At 44.2% G+C, this 21,002-nt stretch overlaps 5 protein-coding genes across 7 annotated transcripts; 3 read left to right on the top strand and 2 right to left on the bottom strand.

Moving 5' to 3' along the window:
- Nucleotides 1-1,586: 1,586 nt before the first annotated feature.
- Nucleotides 1,587-2,969, bottom strand: LOC4805289 (solute carrier family 25 member 35-like). Its single transcript, XM_001361674.5, has 3 exons — nt 2,599-2,969; nt 2,401-2,536; nt 1,587-2,285 (listed from the first exon to the last, which is right to left on the bottom strand). The coding sequence occupies exons 1-3, from the start codon at nt 2,853-2,855 to the stop codon at nt 1,755-1,757; spliced, it is 924 nt and encodes a 307-aa protein (XP_001361711.3). The 5' UTR covers nt 2,856-2,969; the 3' UTR covers nt 1,587-1,754.
- An 84-nt stretch (nt 2,970-3,053) lies between these two features.
- Nucleotides 3,054-4,641, bottom strand: LOC4805292 (solute carrier family 25 member 35-like). The gene is made up of 3 exons (XM_001361677.4): nt 4,143-4,641; nt 3,943-4,078; nt 3,054-3,809 (listed from the first exon to the last, which is right to left on the bottom strand). The coding sequence occupies exons 1-3, from the start codon at nt 4,388-4,390 to the stop codon at nt 3,279-3,281; spliced, it is 915 nt and encodes a 304-aa protein (XP_001361714.2). The 5' UTR covers nt 4,391-4,641; the 3' UTR covers nt 3,054-3,278.
- An 829-nt stretch (nt 4,642-5,470) lies between these two features.
- LOC4805291 (uncharacterized) lies at nt 5,471-7,828 on the top strand. Of its 2 annotated transcripts, XR_001452363.2 has the most exons (4): nt 5,471-5,872; nt 5,932-6,716; nt 6,779-7,018; nt 7,094-7,828. XR_001452363.2 is itself a non-coding variant. In XM_001361676.3 (3 exons), exons 1-3 carry the CDS (start codon nt 5,770-5,772, stop codon nt 6,920-6,922), a joined length of 1,032 nt encoding a protein of 343 aa, XP_001361713.1. In that variant the 5' UTR covers nt 5,471-5,769; the 3' UTR covers nt 6,923-7,828. The 2 variants fall into 2 exon arrangements, 1 of the variants encoding a protein (XP_001361713.1); XM_001361676.3 differs by having other exon boundaries at nt 6,779-7,828.
- Nucleotides 7,829-9,357: 1,529 nt separating this feature from the next.
- On the top strand, nt 9,358-13,339 carry LOC4805290 (uncharacterized). Its single transcript, XM_001361675.5, has 3 exons — nt 9,358-9,712; nt 12,002-12,178; nt 12,635-13,339. The coding sequence occupies exons 1-3, from the start codon at nt 9,661-9,663 to the stop codon at nt 13,027-13,029; spliced, it is 624 nt and encodes a 207-aa protein (XP_001361712.4). The 5' UTR covers nt 9,358-9,660; the 3' UTR covers nt 13,030-13,339.
- A 2,199-nt stretch (nt 13,340-15,538) lies between these two features.
- LOC4805288 (U-scoloptoxin(19)-Sm1a) lies at nt 15,539-16,538 on the top strand. 2 transcript variants are annotated; one of them, XM_004444386.3, is made up of 3 exons: nt 15,539-15,801; nt 15,867-16,016; nt 16,100-16,162. In XM_004444386.3, exons 1-3 carry the CDS (start codon nt 15,684-15,686, stop codon nt 16,138-16,140), a joined length of 309 nt encoding a protein of 102 aa, XP_004444443.2. In that variant the 5' UTR covers nt 15,539-15,683; the 3' UTR covers nt 16,141-16,162. The 2 variants fall into 2 exon arrangements, with proteins under 2 accessions (XP_004444443.2, XP_001361710.1); XM_001361673.4 differs by lacking the exon at nt 16,100-16,162 and adding an exon at nt 16,274-16,538 and having other exon boundaries at nt 15,541-15,801.
- The last annotated feature ends 4,464 nt before the right edge of the window (nt 16,539-21,002 follow it).

Below are 21,002 nucleotides of genomic sequence, written 5' to 3'. Positions count from 1 at the left end.
CTAAGATTATTTTTTTGAGCACAATCAGTTTTTGTTTGTGTGGAGTCAAAGCGCATAGAGATAATTTCAGTTTGCGTAGGAACTGGGTATCAATCTGGATAGAACCGGAAGAACTTGGCAGGGAAATTGCAGTTGGGATTCGGCTGGATTTAGCTATAGTTTCAATAGAGGTTGAAACATCTTAAAATGGTGGGTAATGCGAGAACAAAAGTTCATTGAGGGATCAATCAATCCGCTCAACTGATAACAAATGTTTGATCATCTTTCGTTCAATGATGATGTGTACCAATAGGAGGTTGAGTCAGAAAATGTATGTGTATAAAAAATGTACCCACAGGAAATGTAAACTAAGGTGATCGTGCTCTCCCTGATCTGTCTGTGCTCCGGCCAAGCAGCCAAGATTCTTGTGCTCTTCCCACATGCCAGCGAGAGTCATTTAGGTACTACTCAATATTATAACAATATTATATTATAACAATATTATAACAGACTAAGTTGTTTCTTCTTTTTGAAGACTGAATTAATACGATTCATAGTTGTCGAGCCCCTGGCTAGTATGGATTTTATGTAATTATAGTGGTACGTCATTATGTGGTTTGCTAAAGAGCTTGCCTTTGCAATGACTTTGTTGCAGAATTTGCACTTATGGACATTTTTTGAAGTCTCCGGGGAAGGCGGTATTATCGGATTGTCTGCATTTGGAGTGTCAGGACTGGCAGGGTCCACGATTTGTTCCATAATCGAGGCTTGAGAATTGAGTTAAAATAAAGTTATTATATGGAAGTTTTTTAATTTTACTCTTTATTCACAAATGAGCGAATCCTTCTCATCCTCCTGTTCCGTCTCGTTCATATAATCCTCGTGCTGCAGCTCAACACCAATATTCTCCATGTGCACCGACTCAGCCGTATCATCGTGGTGCACCGAACATGCGTGGAATGTCTGGAATGTACTTAACATAAAATAACGATGTGTTGCTGTCCAAAATTTATGTGAGGAAATTTAGAAAAGAAAATTTTAAAGATATATTCCAGGCAACGAAGAACACTACGCAACATTACGCTCCGTGGATAAAAATTTCCAATTCACAGAAGAATCTACATATATGCTTTGAAAACATGAATATACATTGTACATTCAGCCTGTAGAATATTTTCAGCCTGTATAATGCCAGGGAATAATGTCAGCAACTCCCGCTTTCATACGCCGCCTAATCAATCGCTGGGAACTTGCATATGTACGCTACCGAGTGGTATCCGATTTCCCCCCGCCAGACGGAGTCCTCTTCAAGCATTACCGAGGCGTCTACGAGACAGACCGAGTCCTATTCCACCCACACAGAATCGTATCCCCGATGCGAGTCCCTCGTCATTCTTGATCATCGCGACACCGTGACTGTTGCAGCTCCACTCGGCCACGTTCGATTGACCGGGAATACTATTTGAGAGTAACGTTTATTTTTCGATGAGAAACTATTTCGATTGTCGTGATATCGCTATAGTGGTAGTCGCAGAGACAGACAAAAGCTGCTTGTTATGGAGGGAGAGCAGAGGCACGGGAAAGCATTAAAATTATAAAAACAATTAGAATTTAACAAGTGAAATGTTCATTTAAATATTTATAAAAAAAGAACAAGGTTAGTTTACTGAAATCACGCTTAAAGTTTTTGGGGCTACGCTAACAATCGCAGATCGGTTCTAGGATTTTAAACAAGTGAGCAACAGTTCACTTAAAGTAGACCACCACACTGCCTGTCAGTAATGCAAGTCATACTTCTCGCGCACGGCGATCAGTTCTTCAAAGAATAGTAGGACTAAAGTAGAGTACGGTGCCATGCGCAGATAAATGGGCCAGAATCCTTTATATACGCCGTAGACACCCTCCGATCGCAGAATCTTGGCAACACAGTCCAACCAGCCCTTGTAGTAGAGACCCCGACCATGGGAATCGACCCCCTGGTTGTAGAGGCGGGTGGTAATCACGTCAAACGGTGTGACCGCCACCGAAACAAACGATCCGGCAGCCAGACCAGAGAAGAAGGAGAGGCACGTGGGCTGTGTGATAATGTCGTTGTCCTTGAGCAGGGACTTGGCCTTGCCAAATGTGCTGATCTGAACACTGGAGGCGACTGTGGTCCTGATCACGGAGGCCATGGAGCCGCGCCACAGCCCAAAAAATCCGCTCTTCCGGTATATCTGTCTTATCGCATTGGTCATTGAAGTGTGTGAATGCTGATAACCAACTGCGATTTGCTTGGCCGCCTGCGCCTGAAGCTGTGTCTTGATCTAAAACAGCATGTGAAATTTCTTATCAGCAGCTAATCTTATCTTGCTAATCGTCTGCCAAAGCAGACATCTCAGATGTCTGTCCGAAAGCGATTTGATTTACATAATTGCTTACCAGGAAGAAAGGGCTGGCGCAGTAAGAGCCTACAACGCCGCCCAATGCGCCCCAGAACATGCCCCGTAGAAACGAGATCTCGCCTTTCTTGTTATGGACCCAACCCTTCTCCACGGCGCGAGTGTAAGTGCTCAATCTGTCAATGAAGAAGAAGATAGGCTATATTATGGAGTGCGATATTTAATGGCGTCTGTTTACCTGATGGAATTTATGATGAACTGGAAGCATAGCGCCGGTGCCAGTCCCTTCTGTAAGCCGAGAATTCCGTCATTCTTGGCCACCGCGACGAATGCCTGCAGGACATTCTTGTAGGGCTGGGCGTGAGAGCCGCGCGCCGCCAATTCTCCCTGGAGCTGCATGCGAATTTTGATCACCTCCACGGGGTTGGTGACTAATCCAGCTCCCATGGCGGCCACTCCCCCCAACACGAAATCCGATGTAAATGTAGCCATCATAAAACGTTAGATTGATCGGGACCGTGCTCTTTCCCGCACGGGGGAATACTATTTGAGAGTAACGTGTATTTTTCGATGAGAGCTATTTTGATGGGCGTGATATCGTTATCGTGGTATTTGCAGAGACAGATAAAAGCTGCTTGGTATGGAGATAGGGCAGATGGGTTGTACGGAAATTTAAAAAAAAAACATTTCAAATATAACAAATGAACCGGTTTATTAACCAAAAGTATTGCACAATTAATAAATAAAGGTACAGGTTTAGCTTACTGAAGGCACATTTAAAGTTCTTTGGGCTACGCTAAGCATAGGAGATTGGAACTGGGAGCTCTGGTCGCTACGAACTAAGGCAAACAAAAAATCTCAAACAATTGAACAAATTTGTACTTAAAGTAGACAATCAGGACAACCCTACTGATTGAGTCAGTAGTGCAGGTCATACTTCTCGCGCAGGGCGATCAGTTCGTCAAAGAAGAGTAGCACGAGAGTGGAGTGCGGGGCGATCCGCAGATAGTTGGCCCAGAAGCCCTTGTACATACCGTGTACGCCCTCGGAGCGCAAGATCTTCACCACGCAGTCCAGCCAGCCCTTGTACAGCAGCCCACGGCCCTGGACATCTACGCCCTGGTTGTACAGACGCGTTGTGATCACATCCGGCGGCGTGATGGCAACCGACATGATCGAGCCGGCTATCAATCCCGCGCAGAAGGAGTTGATCGTGGGCTGGGTGACAAGGTCGTACTCGATGAGCAATGCTTTGGTCTTGCCGAAGGTAGCTATCTGGGCCCCGGATCCCATGGCGGCCCTGGGCAGGGCGGCAACTGATCCGCGCCACAGTCCGGGGATCCCATTCTTGGCGTAGATCTGCCTTAAGGCATTGGTCATGGAGGTGTGTGTATGCTGATAGCCGACGGCAATTTGTTTGGCAGCCTGCGATTGTTGCTGAGTCTTGACCTTTAATGGAAGATGATCGCTATCAGTTGGCGTTCTCTCTTATCTTATCTCTCTTATTATTATGGGCACGAGGCTCCGCAACAATAAGCTGTTTGTGTATCATGATTTATGTAACAGTCTGCCAGGGTCTTACCAAGAAGAACGGACTGGAGCAGTATGAGCCCACAACTCCTCCGATTGCTCCCCACATCAGGCCGAGCCCGAAGGATACCTCTCCATTCTTTTTGTGCATCCAGCGCTTCTCTACCGCCGATGAGTAAATGCTTAACCTGTTGCGGAAAATGGCACAGATGAAATCAGCTTATGCTTGAATGAAAGCTATTCCCATCTTACCGGAAAGAATTTATGATGAACTGGAAGAACAGAGCCGGAGCCAAGCCCTTCTGCAAGCCGGTCATGCCATCGTTCTTTGCCACCGTCACGAATGCCTGGACAATGCCCTTGTAGGGCTCCACATAGGAGCCTCGGGCCGCCAGCTCTCCTTGCAGCTGGATACGGGTCTTAATCACCTCAATGGGGTTGGTGAAGAACGTGGCACCCACCGAGGCCAGGCCTCCCAACACGAAGTCTGATGTAGCCATTGGTCCACTATATTATCACAAGTTTAATTCAGAAAACTCGTTGCTGACTAGAAAAAGGTTGCGACACATGGAAGTTTTTCGGCCACTCTGCCGATCATTCATATCACGATGCTATGCCTCGCGATGTTTCCGGGTATCTCATAATTTCACGGGGAGATTACAAAGCACGATCCGGTCTATTTGGAGCGGAATTAAAAAAATTGAATAGACGTAATCATCTGGCCCAAATCGATTGGTAAACAGAAATTTTAATCGGGTGCCATAGCAGTCAGGAATCAGTGGGCTAAGTTATTAAGTGAGGGTCGAATTTTATACTTTTCAAAGTATTTTCTAGTAATTTTCAGTATATTTTATCACGTGTTATGGACTCACCCAAGAGGGTGTTCAATGCACCAATGTGGAAATCGTGTAGAAATGCCATTGAGATCAATGCCCCAGGCCACATCGAATACTAATTCTTGATCAACATAAAATTTCTAATCTCATCTATTTGGCATCAACATTTCAATTTTTTCAAAGATGTCGGAAAGTAGATAACGAAGGCTGGCGAAGGCACACTGGCGCTTCCATGGGGCTTATATGGAAAAAATACGGGCAAACATTTTTGAAACGTTCACATGTCCCTCTTAGGTGTCGCCTTTGGTAATTACATAAAAATGTAGTTAATATGTTGCACATGTGTAGTTACTATATAAGGAAAATACATATTTTGGGAATTATTGTTAACCTTTTTGGCTTAAACCTTATTTGATGAGAGATCCAATAAAGAAGAGAATTCATCATTTGGATAAAATTAAGTGCTCAGGATTTAGCCAAGGTAGTAATATTTTACCGTATATAAAAATGGAGGAATATGATTTCTTATCATGGACCAACAACGATTAACCCATTGTCGATCAGGGGGTTTTTAATTACACTCAATGAAAATGATAAATCTTTAAGATTTTTTGCACAGTTTTGGTGAAAGATATCACGCGATTTGTTCTAAGAAAAACGAAGAATAGGATGTAATCTACAAGAAAAATGTATTACCACTATTTGTCACCGATTCCCATAAGGTGTTTAGCTAATTAAATAAAGGGGCTTAAGTGGGCTAAGTTGGTTTTTTTTATTTACAAATTCTTTTAAAAAAAGAAAACAAGCGCGTACAACACTAATAATTGATGTAAATCTATAAACAGTGCGCCAACATCTTCTATTCTTTGACTTGGCAATTTCCACCTTCACATAGACGCGGCAAAATAATCTCACGCAACTCAAGGGTAGCATGGTAACAAAAAAAATTTAGTTGTTTATTTGTTGTGCGCGCTTGGCGAAGTTCTAGCTGGGTACAGGGGGAAAGAAAATAAAGAGCAACACAGCACGCAGGACGTGCCAACATGTTGGGCAAAGACTCTATTGCGACGCTTTGCCAACAGTCTCTGGCACAGGCACTGGTGCTGGTGATATTCCTCTCAGCTCCTGGCCTATGCTACAAAAACGGTAAGTTATCATAGCCTAATGGCTCAGTAGCATGACTAAGAAGTTGGGATTCCTTTCAGTGCGCCTCCAGGACAACCTGTGCTCGGACAAACTGATTTACACACTCGCCAAACCCTTTCGCGGCGACCCCACGGTGAGGCTCGATTTCGAGGACGATTCGGCAGCCATTGTTGCACAGACTTGGAATCTCACACTGCCCCATGGCCACTCGGCCAACAAGATCAAATACGATTGCCAGTTCCGCGTGGTGACCAGCGACCGTCCGCCGCGCGGCATCTACACAATCATCACCAGGCTCAAATTCCGGCGGGATCCAGTCTCAAAAGAGTGCATCGACTACATACAGTTTACTAGTGGCAATCGCTCTCCCAGCGAGCGTATATGCCATGATATCTCCATCAACGGGCCGGCCGGGCGTCTAATCTTCGATCAGCGTGATCGTGAAGTGAACGTGCACATCTTCATCGACAGATCGCGGCACATTCTAGGCGATCAGTTGGAGCTGAGCATGGTGCTGACGGCCCACTCCGAGTGCCAGTTTAACGGCGACTTCCTGTGCAATCCCAACGACCAGTACTCATGCATATCTCGGCACTTTGTGCGTGACAACGTCACCAACTGCTTGTATCCGTGCCGCGATGAAGGTACGTGTTTCCACGACGCCATCGTGCCGGAGGAGATAGACACAGCTAATGTGGCCATCTCGGCCATAACGTCGCTCATTTTCACCATGCTCGGCGTGGGCTTCTGCGTGTGGATTTGCTGGAAGTACTGGAACTGCATCACGGTGCAGCAACGGGCACACGAGGCCTCAGCCGCTCGCTTCAACCAGCGACGCGTCCGGGTGAGTAGAGTGTTTTCCAAACATATCATGGAGCCGCAGTTAAATGATTTTCTCGTTTAAAGTCTGATGTGCCCACCATTGAGCTACCAACGGCTCCGGAATACGATGATGTTGGACCACGTGAGCTGGATCCCCAGCAGCAACCACCGCCAATGACGCCCAAGGATATGCCACCCAGCTATGAGTCGTTGTTCCCCGACAGATAAAGCACCGTGGCACGTTGTTCCGATTGCTCCGTTTTGTGCCAGATCAGCAGCAACTTTGGAATCACGCACTTGTTGTACTCGTAATAGTCCAATTAGGTAAATGTCTCTCCTTATGAACAAATGTGTATTCCATGTAAATATGTTAGGACTGATTTTACGTTTTCTGATTAGCGTTAGCGTTTGCGCAGCAGTTTAGCGGTAATGAATATCAATCGACATAACTCCCCCGAGAATACTTCATTGAGAATACTTACTATTGTACATATTTAAGTTTTATGTTTTTTGTTCTATTTTGAAACCGTTAAAGCTGCCTTTTAGTGAAGCCAATCGATCAATGTCTCAATGTATTAGCCTGCACGTTGAGAACCCCAAACTCACTGATGAAATCTCACAGAAATTACGATGTTAAACGAAATTATATCAATTATTTACCTAAGAAACCATTATTATTAAGCAAAACCAACATGTACTCGTCTTTGCATTAGTTGGTGTAAATCTTGTAAACGCCAGCCATCAGCAGCACGCATCCTGTCGGCGGGATGGGCTCTGCGAGAAGATGGTGGCGTCGGCATTGCATTCCAAATAGTTGTACCTGTTTCTGTATTGCATAGATGATATATATATGTATGAATGCTACGCGCTTTTGTAGAGGTCTTTGTTATGTGTCTGTGTACTGTGCCGGCGACACAATTGTCAATTGTTAATCAGAGTTTCCCCTATAAGTGCCGCGCCCAGCACACATCGACTCACAGAAGTATATGTACGTGTACTCAAAATATGCAGCAGAAGAGAGTTCGTGGTCAGTAGCTCCTAAGCCAATACTCATATGTGTACACAAGAGAATCGAGCACAGAAACTCACTCGAATCCGTATTACCGATAAATAAACCAACTAAATCTCAACCAAGCCAAAATGGGTGCGAAAGCACGCCCGGGATCTACCTCACCCTCCATGGGGGTTTCATCACATGGTGACACACATCGTGAATCAGCACGTGCCTTATCCAAAAACCAGTCGCTCTGCCTGGCGGCTGTTGCCGTTGGCAAGCAACTATGAACATCCACAAAATCGAGAGTCGGTCACGATTATTGGAGGAAAGTTGTTGCCGCAGCGACTGCGTCATCGATTGATGGTCTAATCTCCCCATAGATATGTGGCTCCCCTTGCCTTATTTCGAGGGAGTTTTTCATCATGGCAGAGATCAGATGAGGCACGTGTTGGGGTCGCTTGTTCGTTGACTCCCCGCAATTGACCAAGCGAAACTGGTTATGGCCACACAATCACCACCTAATGGACAATCTGTGCCCTCGTTCAATGTCAATGCCGCCGGCAATTGTCCAATTGTCGCCTTGGAGGAGCCGAAGTGAGCGAATCAATTAGCGACTGTGCTGCTCCCTAGGCAACTCAACTGGTAACCGGTAGCTGGTCTACACCGATCCATAAAGCCATTCCTATCTGTATATAACGCTCTAGTGCCAATTTTAACACACACACGTACAATGGGAGACGACGATCTATCAAGTTCAGGGTTACTAGCGGATCCCAATCAAAGTTTTGGACACAATCAGCAATTGGCCTTAACGAGCGTCCACCAACTATGGTCTGATAAGTCCCATTCATCAGCCAGAGTCAACCACCTCTCTTAAACCTAGAACCTACGATCTTTCTGATGATTTGGAGATGTGAAATCGCGAAATTCGACTGGGAATTAGCGCTTTTGTTTAACGATCACGCCCAGAAACAAACAAGAAATAATGTGTGGATTCTTTGAGACACTTTGCAGAGGAGCTTCCTTTTAAGAGTTATTTTTATAACCAACTACAAAGACGGGAGAGTCGGGTTGTATACATATAATAAAACAGTTATTTATATCTATATAAATGCTGAAGACACTAAGAGGCGGGAGAAGCGTAACAAAAGCACTTCGTTTTCCCAACAGAACCAGGTCCAGCCTGTCACCAGTTTGTGGTGTCGACAATTACTCCATATACCCTTGCAGAGAGTACTATGATTTGTTAATATTTGTGAACATATAAGATATAAATCCCAACTAGGTATAAGTAGGAAGATTGGATAGATATAAACTAAAGATCTTCTTTATTTTTAAAGGAGAGCTCCACCAAACTTTTCACAATTTTACACAGTGTTACATAAAGCAGTTAAAGTAAATCAAAATCAGACCACGATATCATAGAAAAATCATCGAAATAAGAGTATCTATAGTTCAGACATATTTATTGACAATATCCTGGCTTTAACCAACTGGGCGGAAATTAGACACGATGCGCTAACTACTCTTATGTGGAGGCACAGATTGTAGAAATTACTTTAGCGCCGAGCCGAGAGCGAGAAGACTACCGGGCCGTCGAGAGCGCGTGATTCATGCGCCAGGGGGGCCAGACAAAGACCCAGAGTAGCGGCTCCAGCTCCAGCTAAAAGTTGTGGGCAAAGCGAGCACTCGCTCAGTCTGCGATACAAACTTGAACCTGAAAGATCGATTCGACGGGCAACCGGAACCCAGAGAGTGAGCCCGCGCACGCGTTCAGTCTCCAGTCCCCATTCTACGCCGGTGCATTCTCAGTGAAGTGAACGATTTATGGAAATATATTGTTTGCAACTCAACGCAATTTAATTAAATAAAACTCAACAAGTGTGTGAATCGAAAATAAACAGCGCAGCGTCCATTCAGAAATATACGTACATACATATATACGAGTGTGTACCTGAACATCATTGCCATGGAATATCACCGACCAGCAGATGCCCAGACAATGCTGCTAATTATGATAGGTGAGGCTCAGACGGTGTGTCTGATCGTCTGTCAGGCCCTCTGCTCTGGCAGGCCTTCCTTGAGTGAGATATGCAAACAATACACAACATGCAAACACGACAAGCCACATGCTAATTATGGGATCATGAACTTCCATGTGTCCTCCCTTTGATTGGAAGTAATTATATGTATACTTTGAATATACATCACTCAATTGAACCATTAATGAGGTTTGCTGGAGAGGTAGGCTTAAATTGGATTTAATGAGCATGCAAGCAGAATTCTCTTTTATATCCAGTTCAATTGTGATGAAAATCGATTGATAGTTAGGAAATACGTCTAGTCTTATCTATGTGAAATATGACTCCAATTCCGTCATGACATTTATTTTTTTGACATTTAGGTACTGGTATCCACTCTAACTAGAGCCACATGTATATACTCTGCTTAAAGCGATTCTGAATAGTTATATTAGCCGTATACGACTGTTTGAGCAACTGCCAGCGTCATCGTGGATGTCTATACAGACATCATAAACCAGTTAACGATGTCTTTACGGGGCCCGTTAGGCGCTTATCCCGGCAGATAAGATCTCCCAGTCAGTGACATGTGATCAGATCATATATATCATTTAAACGAAACAAAGTCAAAGTCAAAGTCTCTCTACTTGGATGACATTTTAGTTGCAATTTCCCGCAAATTAATGATAGAAACCGGTTTAATTCAAGTCCCAAAATGCTAATGCATCAATGACGTTATCATGCCGTTCAGGGAACTGTTGTTTATCCCAAAGAGTCTGTACACCGAAAATTCGGCTTGGGATCAAGAGTGATTGGAGTACGATTGGTGTGATATCAACTCTGATCTGAAACAATAAAAGCACTCGTACGCCGTCACCTGTGAAGTTTGCACAGGTGCCAGGTGCCGCAACACTCAAAGAGCTGACGTTGACTCCATCACGTTTTCCATCATTAGAAGCTAATTAGAATTAAATTGCCAATACTCATTATTTGTTTTTGCTTTTGCTACTTTTTGTTTTTCTACAACCAAGAAAGTGGTTTTTTCTATGGCATACGTGGGAATGTGTATGTTTAGCAGTCGCCTTATCAGTATACTCTCTAAAAATAAGCAAACACAACCCACACAATTCCAGATGACAAGCTTCAACTGACGATCTGTAAGGCATCTGCAGTGCGTTGTGGTTGCCCGCGAATATACATACATATATGTATGTATATAGATCCATGACGCGAAAAGCTCAAGATCTAGTTAGAGGTTGGAACTGGATCAGGGTTGAGTGGAACTACAGCCGCCTCTCTGTGGTAAACAGTTGGGTAAATCTTCAGATAAATTACCATACATTATAGCTATGGAGAATATCATCATAAATATAGCTGGTAGTTTCTAATAACCTTGTCATTGTAGTCTGTAAATGATAGCCTTTCACTCAATTTGGCGACTGGTACAGCACGTGGCAACGGGGAACAATGTATCCGCCAACCCACTAATCAGTTGCGTAACCCCCGGTGAGAATAAATACGTATATTTAAGGTATATAACGAGAATTCTCATCTGCACGTGGCTGTGATCTCCATATCTCAGCCTAGGTCAACAAATTTGTATGTATGCTCGGAATTACATCAGATTCGTTGTGAAATTGATAGGAGAACCAAATCAGAGAGAAAGATATCAATTTATTGGGACTTAATGATGATGGTGTGCCGTGTGCTGCAATGGCTCCGCTCCGCTCCCCATGCGCTGGCGAAGTGTGCAAAAAGTTGTCGAGCCTTTGATAGGGAACGCAACTTTTTATGGGGATTGGGGGCTTAACTTGTTTTATGGTTTATGGTGTTTGTGTTTTTCCTGCGTTTGTGAATCAAAATATTTTGCAAAAAACTATTAGAGTGTCTAAGCACCTACCCCACTAGGCGCTGGAACTACAGTTAGAGACGGAGATATATTATATAGATGGGGAGATAGAGAAAGCCCAGACAATGGGTCGGCACTGGGGCTCAATCTTATCGTCAAGTGGCTAAGACCGTAAACGTAGCCGGTAATTGGGCCTGCTTTATAAACGATCCATTTACGGGGTAACGCCCTGCTGTATAGGTTTATATTTAGACCAGAGGAGTGCTTATCAGTCGCGGATGACAAAGAAGATGATGGAGGGTTGTCTGAAGGAAGCAACTCTATTTCTGCGTAGGCGGGAATAGAAAAGATAGCTTATCTATGATCGCTACCTGTGAGCTCATTTCTTGATTTCCGATACAATTTTGCTAACATTTCGATTCGTTTGGGTTCCGTTTCAGTTATCATCGGCTGCTCGACCACAGCGCACGGCCAGTCGTATCTGATCGCCCTGGAGAACGTTCTCAACGAGTCCCCCCAGCCCCAGCACCAGCCGCCATACAACCTGACAACTGCGAACAGCACAACAGATGTGGATCCGTTTGCCAACAGCACTCGCATAATTGTCTACAAGAACAGTGAGTATTTCGAAAAATTTACCGATCCAATTCATTCCTCAGGAAAATTCGAGAAAGCTTCTTGGTTGTTCACTATATCGCGAGTTAATAGATTAACGCCGACACACAGTTTCACAACAGAGTATCTCGATGCCAACATGGAGCCCTTGGAACGTATAATCATCGGTCGAATTTCCGCCTAATTACGGTGTTCGTATAACCCGTATAGAGCACCCATTAAAGTGGTTCAATGGCGAGTAATTTCGTCGGTTTATGACGCAAAAACCATATTCGATAGCTGCTCAGACAGTATGATAACCAAATGTGAGATAAATAGTTTACTTTTGGGTATAGCCCTGTCTGGTCTGTAATTAAGCCCGTAAAACGTCATTGACGGTTCGATAAAACATTAGATATACATAGATCATTTATATTGTTAAATTCTAATTTTGAACCTCTTTCTCGCTTTCCTTACAGCTGTCGTAGAGCCATCAAACGAATTGTCCCAGACGGCCATGGATGTGATTACGATCGTGTGGTACGTGGCAACCTTTCTGGCTCTCGCGGCCTTCTTCATGCTGATGGCCTGCTCGGATCGCAGGTGTCGCGACATGAGGCGCCACCATTCTGGAGCTGGAGCTCAAAGCGAGGGCGTAAGAGCGCCACCCACTCCCTCACCGTCGTACAGCGAGTTTGCCCCACCCAGCTACGACACGGTTATCAAGATGCAGCATGCGGCCAAGACCAGTGTCTTTGTGATACCCTTCAACAAGGCCAGCGACCCAGGAGGCAATCCCGCACCCACCTCTCAACCTCCACCAGTCACGTGCAATATTTACACAGTCCATGAGTTGCAGAAATCGGGGAATTAAAAGATAAGACCGACTCCGAGCGACTGTGGACTGTACTGTGAGAACTTGGAGCTAACCCTTACTCCGCCTCTGTGATATTTACTGTGGCCCCAGACGAGTGTGGTGCAGCGGGAGACGTGTATATTGTTGTGGCATAGACTAGTGTACCTAAGGATAGAACAAGTATTAGATGTAAGAGCCTGCAGAAGACTGACAACGAAAAATATCCACATATGCAAATGTATTTTCCATAAGATATGCCAGTTCAACTGAACCTAGATGACTAAGCAATCAAATATAGTAAAACAACAAAAAATGAAGTAACACAGAACTAATGACTAATCTAAATGAAAGATGACTATTCCAAGAACTCGCATCGATGCGGTTGCCACGCTTGCCTCCGGCACCGCCACCACCGTTCAGGTAGAGCCGATGCGTTGTACGAAAAATGATAAAACAATTCGAATATAACAAATGAACCGGTTTAAAGTAGTGCACAATAACTAAAGGTACAGGTTTAGCTTACTGAACGCCAAACAAAAAATCGCAAACAATTGAACAAATTTGTACTTAAAGTAGACAATCAGGATAACCCTACTGATTGAGTCAGTAGTGCAGGTCATACTTCTCGCGCAGGGCGATCAGTTCGTCAAAGAAGATTAGCACGAGAGTGGAGGGCGATCCGCAGATAGATCAAACCGGATAGATTTCCAGAAAGATCCTATATGGACGGCTTGTATGAGCAGTGACGCCCTTGACCTTATGTGTGGCACGTCCAAGGACTCCTCGTCTGCATTGGCGCTCGTCCGGATGATGCTCTGCAGCAGCATGCTCGACATTTCCATAGAGCTTCTCCCAGTAGCTATCATTCTCGCGCGCTAGTTTGAAAATTTTCACGCTTTCCATCACTCCCACAGTTTTCAGCTTAAGCACCAACTTGACCGTCAGGTGTCTCTGCTGATCATTACATCTACATGTAGTTGCCATGTAGTAAAATTTTACTGCTGCTGGTGTTGTGGTCCATCCGCTTCAGAAAATTACAATTAATTATGCATATAAACAATCCAATAAATGGCACTACTTAAAATTAGTCAATCTTCTAGAAAAGTGATTAATCTATTGGATAAAAGTCTATGTCCAGTGCTGAGGGTCCTAGCTAGCTAGTATGTAATACCAATAAAAAATCATGAAATATCACTTCCGATTAAAGTAAACGCTACAGTCTAATGACCAAAATTAGCCAGACGTCATCGCTGATGTCCGAAACTGCTGCATCGCTAGGCCAGGAGGTAGAGATTCAGAACAGCTCAAAACCACGCAAAGGCGATGCATCCAATGCGCTCCACTAGCAGCGGTCCACAAATGAGCGGGGCAAGTTAAGGGCTCCTCCATCAGGCATTAGATTAGGATCTGGAGGCCTCTTCCGAATACCATCATCAGAGCTGCGGGATTCAACGTCGATCTGGGCAGCCAAACCAGCTGATAAGCTTCTAGAAAATTAAAAAAAAAAAAACAAATATTATTTGGAACATTCGAGAATCTTTATCATCACGCGATGAACACTTGTTGTAGTAAATGATGTTCCAGGTATTCTGAATAAGCAGATATGTAAATAGATTGTTCGTAGTCCCATAAAGTAAAGGAGGGGAAGGGAATGGTTGTTTAATCACTAAAGGTGGTTTCCTCTCTGTGAAAACATGAACTCCTTTAGCCTTCGTCGTACTTACACCTGGCTTATCGTTTGGCATTGAGGCATGTTCTTTCTTCTGGCTTCTCTAGGATTTCGCCGTGCACCTCTCATTTCATTCTAGATCGGGTGGTACTACTTCGTTCATTCATAGATATTCCCGTCGAGTGCTGTCGATCTTTCGGTGATTGTTTAGATCGTATGAAGGTAACATCTGGTTTCACAAAATTTTTCTGGGGCATAACACACACAGACACACATTCGGCGTATGCGTAATATTTCGTTTTTGTTTGTTTACATATTTTGCATACAAAGTGTATCTCTCCCTCAAAATTGTTTTCGAAAATGTTATACAAACAAAGCAGATAGGCGCCCCATATGCGGGAGGTATGGAAGAGAGGGACGAGAGTATGCCAAACCAGATTAAATTGCAGTAAAATCATGTTCCGCCCCGTTCGATGCGGTTCAGCTGATGTTGTTCCCGCTGATCGGCTTTGATTGCAGCCTGCTGCCGATCGAGTTGAACGATTCTTTGCGGGATCTGGAAGCTAGAATCTGGAGTCCCATTCATTAAGACGTATCTGGATAGCTGGAGAGCGACGACCACCCAAATGGAGCGGTTGGAGCCCATCGGAGTCTCTCAAGCTCTGTGCTCTGTATTGCTGTCACTCCTCTGCTGCTGGTGCTCCTAGTGCTGCTGCTATGGTGATCGTGCGTCGCGTCTGATGATTGTGCAAAAAGCTTCGGAGTCGCTCGCCCTCTTTCTCTCTCACTGTATGTGCTTTTCACTCTCTCTCTCTCTCTCAGAGCAAGTGCTTTTCATTGAAAAGACTCTGCAGCGTAAGTAGCTTCGATTAGTGCGACGTGAGCAGTGCCAACGAGTGGAAGTAGAGATAGATTAACCGCGATACCGATACGTTCCAATTCGATCCGCAGAGTGTTACCCACAGAATTGAGCAGAACAGAATAGAATCGAAAAAAACATATCATGTCGATAAGAAAGAGCTTGTTTAGCTGCCTGATGGTGGCTCTAGTGATGGCGACGATGCTCCGCTCCGTACGGGCGGACATCGAGACAAACGAAGTGAACGATCAAGATGTGTACAGTAAGTGTGAGACCCGGGAACACCCTCTGTCCAAATATTCAGAGCTAATTCTCCTACTCCTCTAGTGCTTCAGGGAGTACGGGTGTATCCGAATGACCGCCAGTGCGTGCTGGTTGGAGGACTGTGCGTGAAGACCAGCGACTGTACGGAGCCAACCAACAACAAGGGACTGTGCCCCACCAGCGTCCACCATGGTGTGGAATGCTGCTACGAACGTGAGTACAAAATGCCCAACCACCCCGCTGTGATGCACCTGCTTAACTCCCCTCCCGCACCCATAAAAACGCCCCGCCATCAGTTCGACCCAAACCCGAGTCTAGTCCAAATTTAAACAAATAAAGATACCCGATTCTACCACAAATTCGATCCGTAATTGGTATTACTTGCTGTGTCCATACCTCGCCACTAATCCACTCATTCTGTACTACAACCACCCTCAACCATCCTCAAACCATCCCGTTGCCCGTTGCAGTGCCGGTCCGACCAGCGCCCTGTGCGGAACACCTGGGAATGTGCATGGATCGATGCCACCAGAGGCTCTTGAGACCTGGTACCGATTGCGTCAATGGACAAGTCTGCTGTGTTTTGATTTAGTTATAATCCTCTTACACACACACACAACCACAACCACAAACACACACATACACTTCTACACACCAACACACACACTTACATATAAAATGTATTTATTTAACTATATATTAATTATATTGTACGATCCATCACCCCGACAAGAGTGAAATATTTGACTGCTTCCAATAAATGCATTGTAAATATTTTCAAAACAATTCTCGTCTCAATCACGCACAAACACGCACTAACAGGCACGCACATGAAGCGAGAATTATGTAAGTATGTATGGGTCTTCGTCTTCGTTCTCCGAACTCCGGGCTGGGGTCGGGGCTCAGCTGACAGCTCCTCCTTATCGGAGGCAGAGCTGAAAACCACAGAGCTGCAACGTCACGTGCCCCACAGTGTACAGTTGTGCGGGCAGAGGAAGAACAGCACGAAAAGCAGTGAAAACGGAAAGATGATGCCATCTGCGGATCTGCGGATCGAAGAGCTCAAAGCAGAGCTTATCTTATCTCTTAGCGGGAGGAGAGATCACCCTCTGGGTTCTCCCTCCCGGCTGTTTCAATGTCAAGTTCAGAGCTGACAAGAATTTCAGATCTTTGGTACTGAACGCTTCGATTATAAATATATTTAATGATATTTTCGGTTTCTATTTAGTCGATCGCACAGTTCCAAAAAGTTATAAACAAAAATAAACGACCTTGCGCCGCTCACCGAACAGATACTATATCTTCCATTGGAACGAATGGACACGGACACGAGGTCCATTTAGTTGGATGTATTTATTATTGTTTTCCTCAGCTATGCTATACATGATTTCATTGCTAATGTTTGAATGCCTATTCCATAGAGTTATTTATAGTCGGGGCCCGCTCCGATCCGCACGCGGCCATTACGGTTGGGCCAGTGTTCTTGAGTTGAATGAATTCGTATGCAAGGCGGCATTGAGACATGTGGATACACACGCTATATGGTTTCTGCTACATGGGATTGGGGGTAAGATTTTCTATTTACATATAAAGATGAAGTGTAATGGTAGGCCCTGACTAAGAGACCAAAGAGGTTCGATTCGATAAGAGTTTAAGTGAATCAGTATCTAAGGATAATGCTTTGATCTTAGCTTAGAGTAGCTTAGGGCTAAGACCAACCCCCTATTGGGGTAGAAGATAAAATAATAAGAGAATATTTTGATCACTGTAATATAATACTCATTCTCAACCATTCTCAGAGTGCATTGCTCATTGTCGCCACTTGTTTTCATTGTCATTGCCACATCGCAATTCCCTAATTCCATCAATGCCAATTCCAGTGAAAACTTGTGGCCTTGTCTGGGAACACTATGAATGATATACATATACATACACACTACGGGTATGTGGAAGTATGGTTGTATGCATTCTAGACGTACTATACTAGAGACATTTGGGTTGTGAGGTCCCGGATCCGAGAATTCTACTGCGACTTAGATTGCATAACATTTGCAGTGATTCGGGGAACTACTGCGAAGTGCACAAATATAATGAACCCGAGATGAACTCGAACCCCAACAACCGAGCAGAGCTTGAGCGAAGTGCGAAATTTCCGTAATACTTTCCGTCCAGTATTGTTTTTAGGTAGCTGTGGCAGGCCTGCCTGCCTGTCATGTTCGGATTGGGACTGCGACTTATCAGGGCACCTGATCATCGTGTTTGTCATATAATAAATTATTATTGCGGGTTTTTTCTCTGTTTTTGTTTTCGATTTCGTTTTTGCTATGGCGGCGAGTAATCCCAATTTTACTTTTATTTGTTTCGTATTTGCATCAAAGCGAAAACTAATAAAAGTTTGGCTGTGTTTGGGCGGTGTGTTGTGCAAAAGATGCGCTCATATTTCATGTCATAGGTCGCATTCATTTTTCACTTGACATAAAACTGCGTCTGGAGGGCTCCGGGCAAATGCAACGCAATTTGCATCACCATTCCGTCTTCCCCTCTCTGTCCTCTCTGTATTTTTTATATTTTTCAATGTTTTATACCCTTTCAAAGATTATGTCGACTTTGAGTGGAGCGCAGGGGAATTGAGTATTCTCCGAACCCATTTTCCATACTACCTTCTGGACTTCCTGATTGTACGCTTGGTCCCTTGCTATTAAGGACATCTCGCTAGACTGCTAGAGGTAAGGGTATCTTAAGCTGCGACCATGAACGCTAGCCTCTGTGTCTTTTTTAATTTTTATTTTCGCATGTGGCAGAGTCTGAGAGTGCGAGTGCTGAGAGCGGGTGTGTGGCGTATAAAAGAAAATGATTTTGTGGCATAAATTAACGCCAAGAGGCACACGAAACACTATTAAAAAATACGGATCCACCACATGCCGTACGAGAGCACACTTGCCTTCCTGGCTGACTGCCTTCCTGGCTTGTTCCTGGCCAAAGGATGCGGCAAGTCAATGGCTTATAGAAAAAGCCAGGATATGCACTTGGTGGCCGTGTGCACTGCTCGTTGTCATGGGGGCCGGAGTCGAGTGTGGCATGTGGAGAGCTGATGCCGCCAGCTCCGTGTACAGCTCCTCATGCAATTAATCCTTTTTTACGGTCTCTCTCTCTCTCTACTTGGGGCCTCCTCTCCATCTACCTCTTCCGCTCATCCTTTTCCTGGAAAATGACTTTTTAAGTTAATTTCTTATATGCTCACCTTCTTATACAATGTATGAAAGAGCGGGTGATCTCCCAACCACTCAGATTAATAGACATTCCAAGCTTCCCTCAACTTCAACCTCTGCTTGCATCTCCATCCATCGGGCCATATTCGACCGGAAATTCAGCAAAGCTATCCACTGTCTGCCATTAAACATTGTACGGCTGAAATAATATCATTTATGCTTGTTGGCTTTGACCACCTGTGTTCACCCCAAGCCTCCCCTACCCCATCGTTAGCCATAAATTTCAATTATTTGAGTACCTTTTTTGCGAGGCTCTTCAGACCAGTTTTTTCGGCAGGATCAACAGGTTTCTTGAGCGTGCTGTTTGTTGCCAAATATTTGAGTTAGTTAAACCCGATTTAATGGTGCGTACAATGTCAACAGACTACAAAAAGATTGGTATATTATGTTAGTATGTTCAGTTATGCGTTTCGAATGTGTAATCTATAGATTCTGTTGAGAGTATTTCATATATTTTCCATTCTTGTTTAAGATATACCTATTAAGAAAGTCTTTCGAGTACATCTTTATGCTACAAAGAGCACTGTAGGTACTTGAGTTTGGCCTCCCGACAAACTTCAGAATTTGAAATTTGGATGCAAATTGATGTGCAAATGGCATAAAATTTAATTACTCAAAATCCTTTGACAAATACGAGTATGGGGGGAGGCAGCACACACCTCAGCCCCATTGTTGGAGCCCTTTCCCTTGGATAATGCCATTAGAAGCCAGAAAATGAAAGTTAAAATGAAAACGTTACCATGAGAGGTGCCCGACCCCCTCAAGGTGTTGTAAATGTGGTTCCCCCTTTTGATGTGCACGTTGCTATGTCGAACCGGAACAATAACATCAAATTCATGCGTAGCATAGCCTCTCCTGTTCATCCCGGCTTTGGAATCCCTCCACAACCGGCAACCACTTTTGGTTATGATGTAGCCACACCAAAGTGCTGACCCGCGGGGCGCATCTTTGACGAGAGGCATTTCATTTTTTTCCCTGTGCATATAGCTCTGTCTTCTAAGGGAATTACCGCAATTTCTTTAATTAAAAGCTCCATTTAAGCTGGCTGTTGCCAGGCTAGCAAAAGAAAAAGGATTGTGAAGTGCGGCGTCAGTCAGTTACGAGTCGCAGATCCCGAGTCAGTCAGCCGTCTGTCAACAACAATTAAAACGGAAAGCAACAGCAACAAATTAAAAATTCATCTTCCGTATATCCCATCATTTCTTTGCCACACTTGCAACCCTTTTGCTTCCCGGGCTCTTGCTGTTTCTGGCATCCTTTTCTAGGTATTCCTGATGTGGTCCTTTTTTTCTAATTTGATTGGCGTTTCCTGGTACGTCGTTTCCGGTTTTTCTTTATCTACCACCTTCCGCTCGGCTCCTTGATTAGCTGCCACCAGGGGATGGGGTGGGGTGGTGTTCTCTTCGAGGTGGGAGTGGATAATTATTTTTTATTTCTCGCTGTTTGCTGAGGCTTCATCCCATGTAACCCTTCCCGGCTTCCCTTCCCTTCTTATTTTGAAAGTGGCATCTTAATTGAAACCTAATTTTGTTTAGGGTTTCCTTCATTTTTACATCATTATATCCAGTACTTATATCTTACAAGGTATACTCTGTTTGTGCAAATTGATATGAAATCTACCTATGTTCAACGATATTTGATTATAGTATATCTGCCAAAAATCATTGCAACCGGTTAATTATTTCCAAAACATTGAGGAAAATTACTCTCTCTGAAGTTCTTTCGTCTATTTCTAACGCAATATAGAGGTTGGCTTCCATAGTTTCCAATCCGAGGGTATTTTAAAATAGAAAGTATAGCCCTCGTTCCTGTTTTATTTCGCTTTTTTTGGAAAGGAATAGCCTCAGGTACGTGAAGTTTTCTTTTTCCCAAATCATCCGATGGCCAGAAACTGATAATATCATATAATATCGTATACATCCTCCTTCCA

Source organism: Drosophila pseudoobscura, chromosome 3, assembly GCF_009870125.1.
Source record: "Drosophila pseudoobscura strain MV-25-SWS-2005 chromosome 3, UCI_Dpse_MV25, whole genome shotgun sequence".
Taxonomy (NCBI): Eukaryota; Metazoa; Arthropoda; class Insecta; order Diptera; family Drosophilidae; genus Drosophila; species Drosophila pseudoobscura.
The sequence above is the reverse complement of the archived record's forward strand: the minus strand, read 5'-3'. Positions and strand labels throughout refer to the sequence as shown.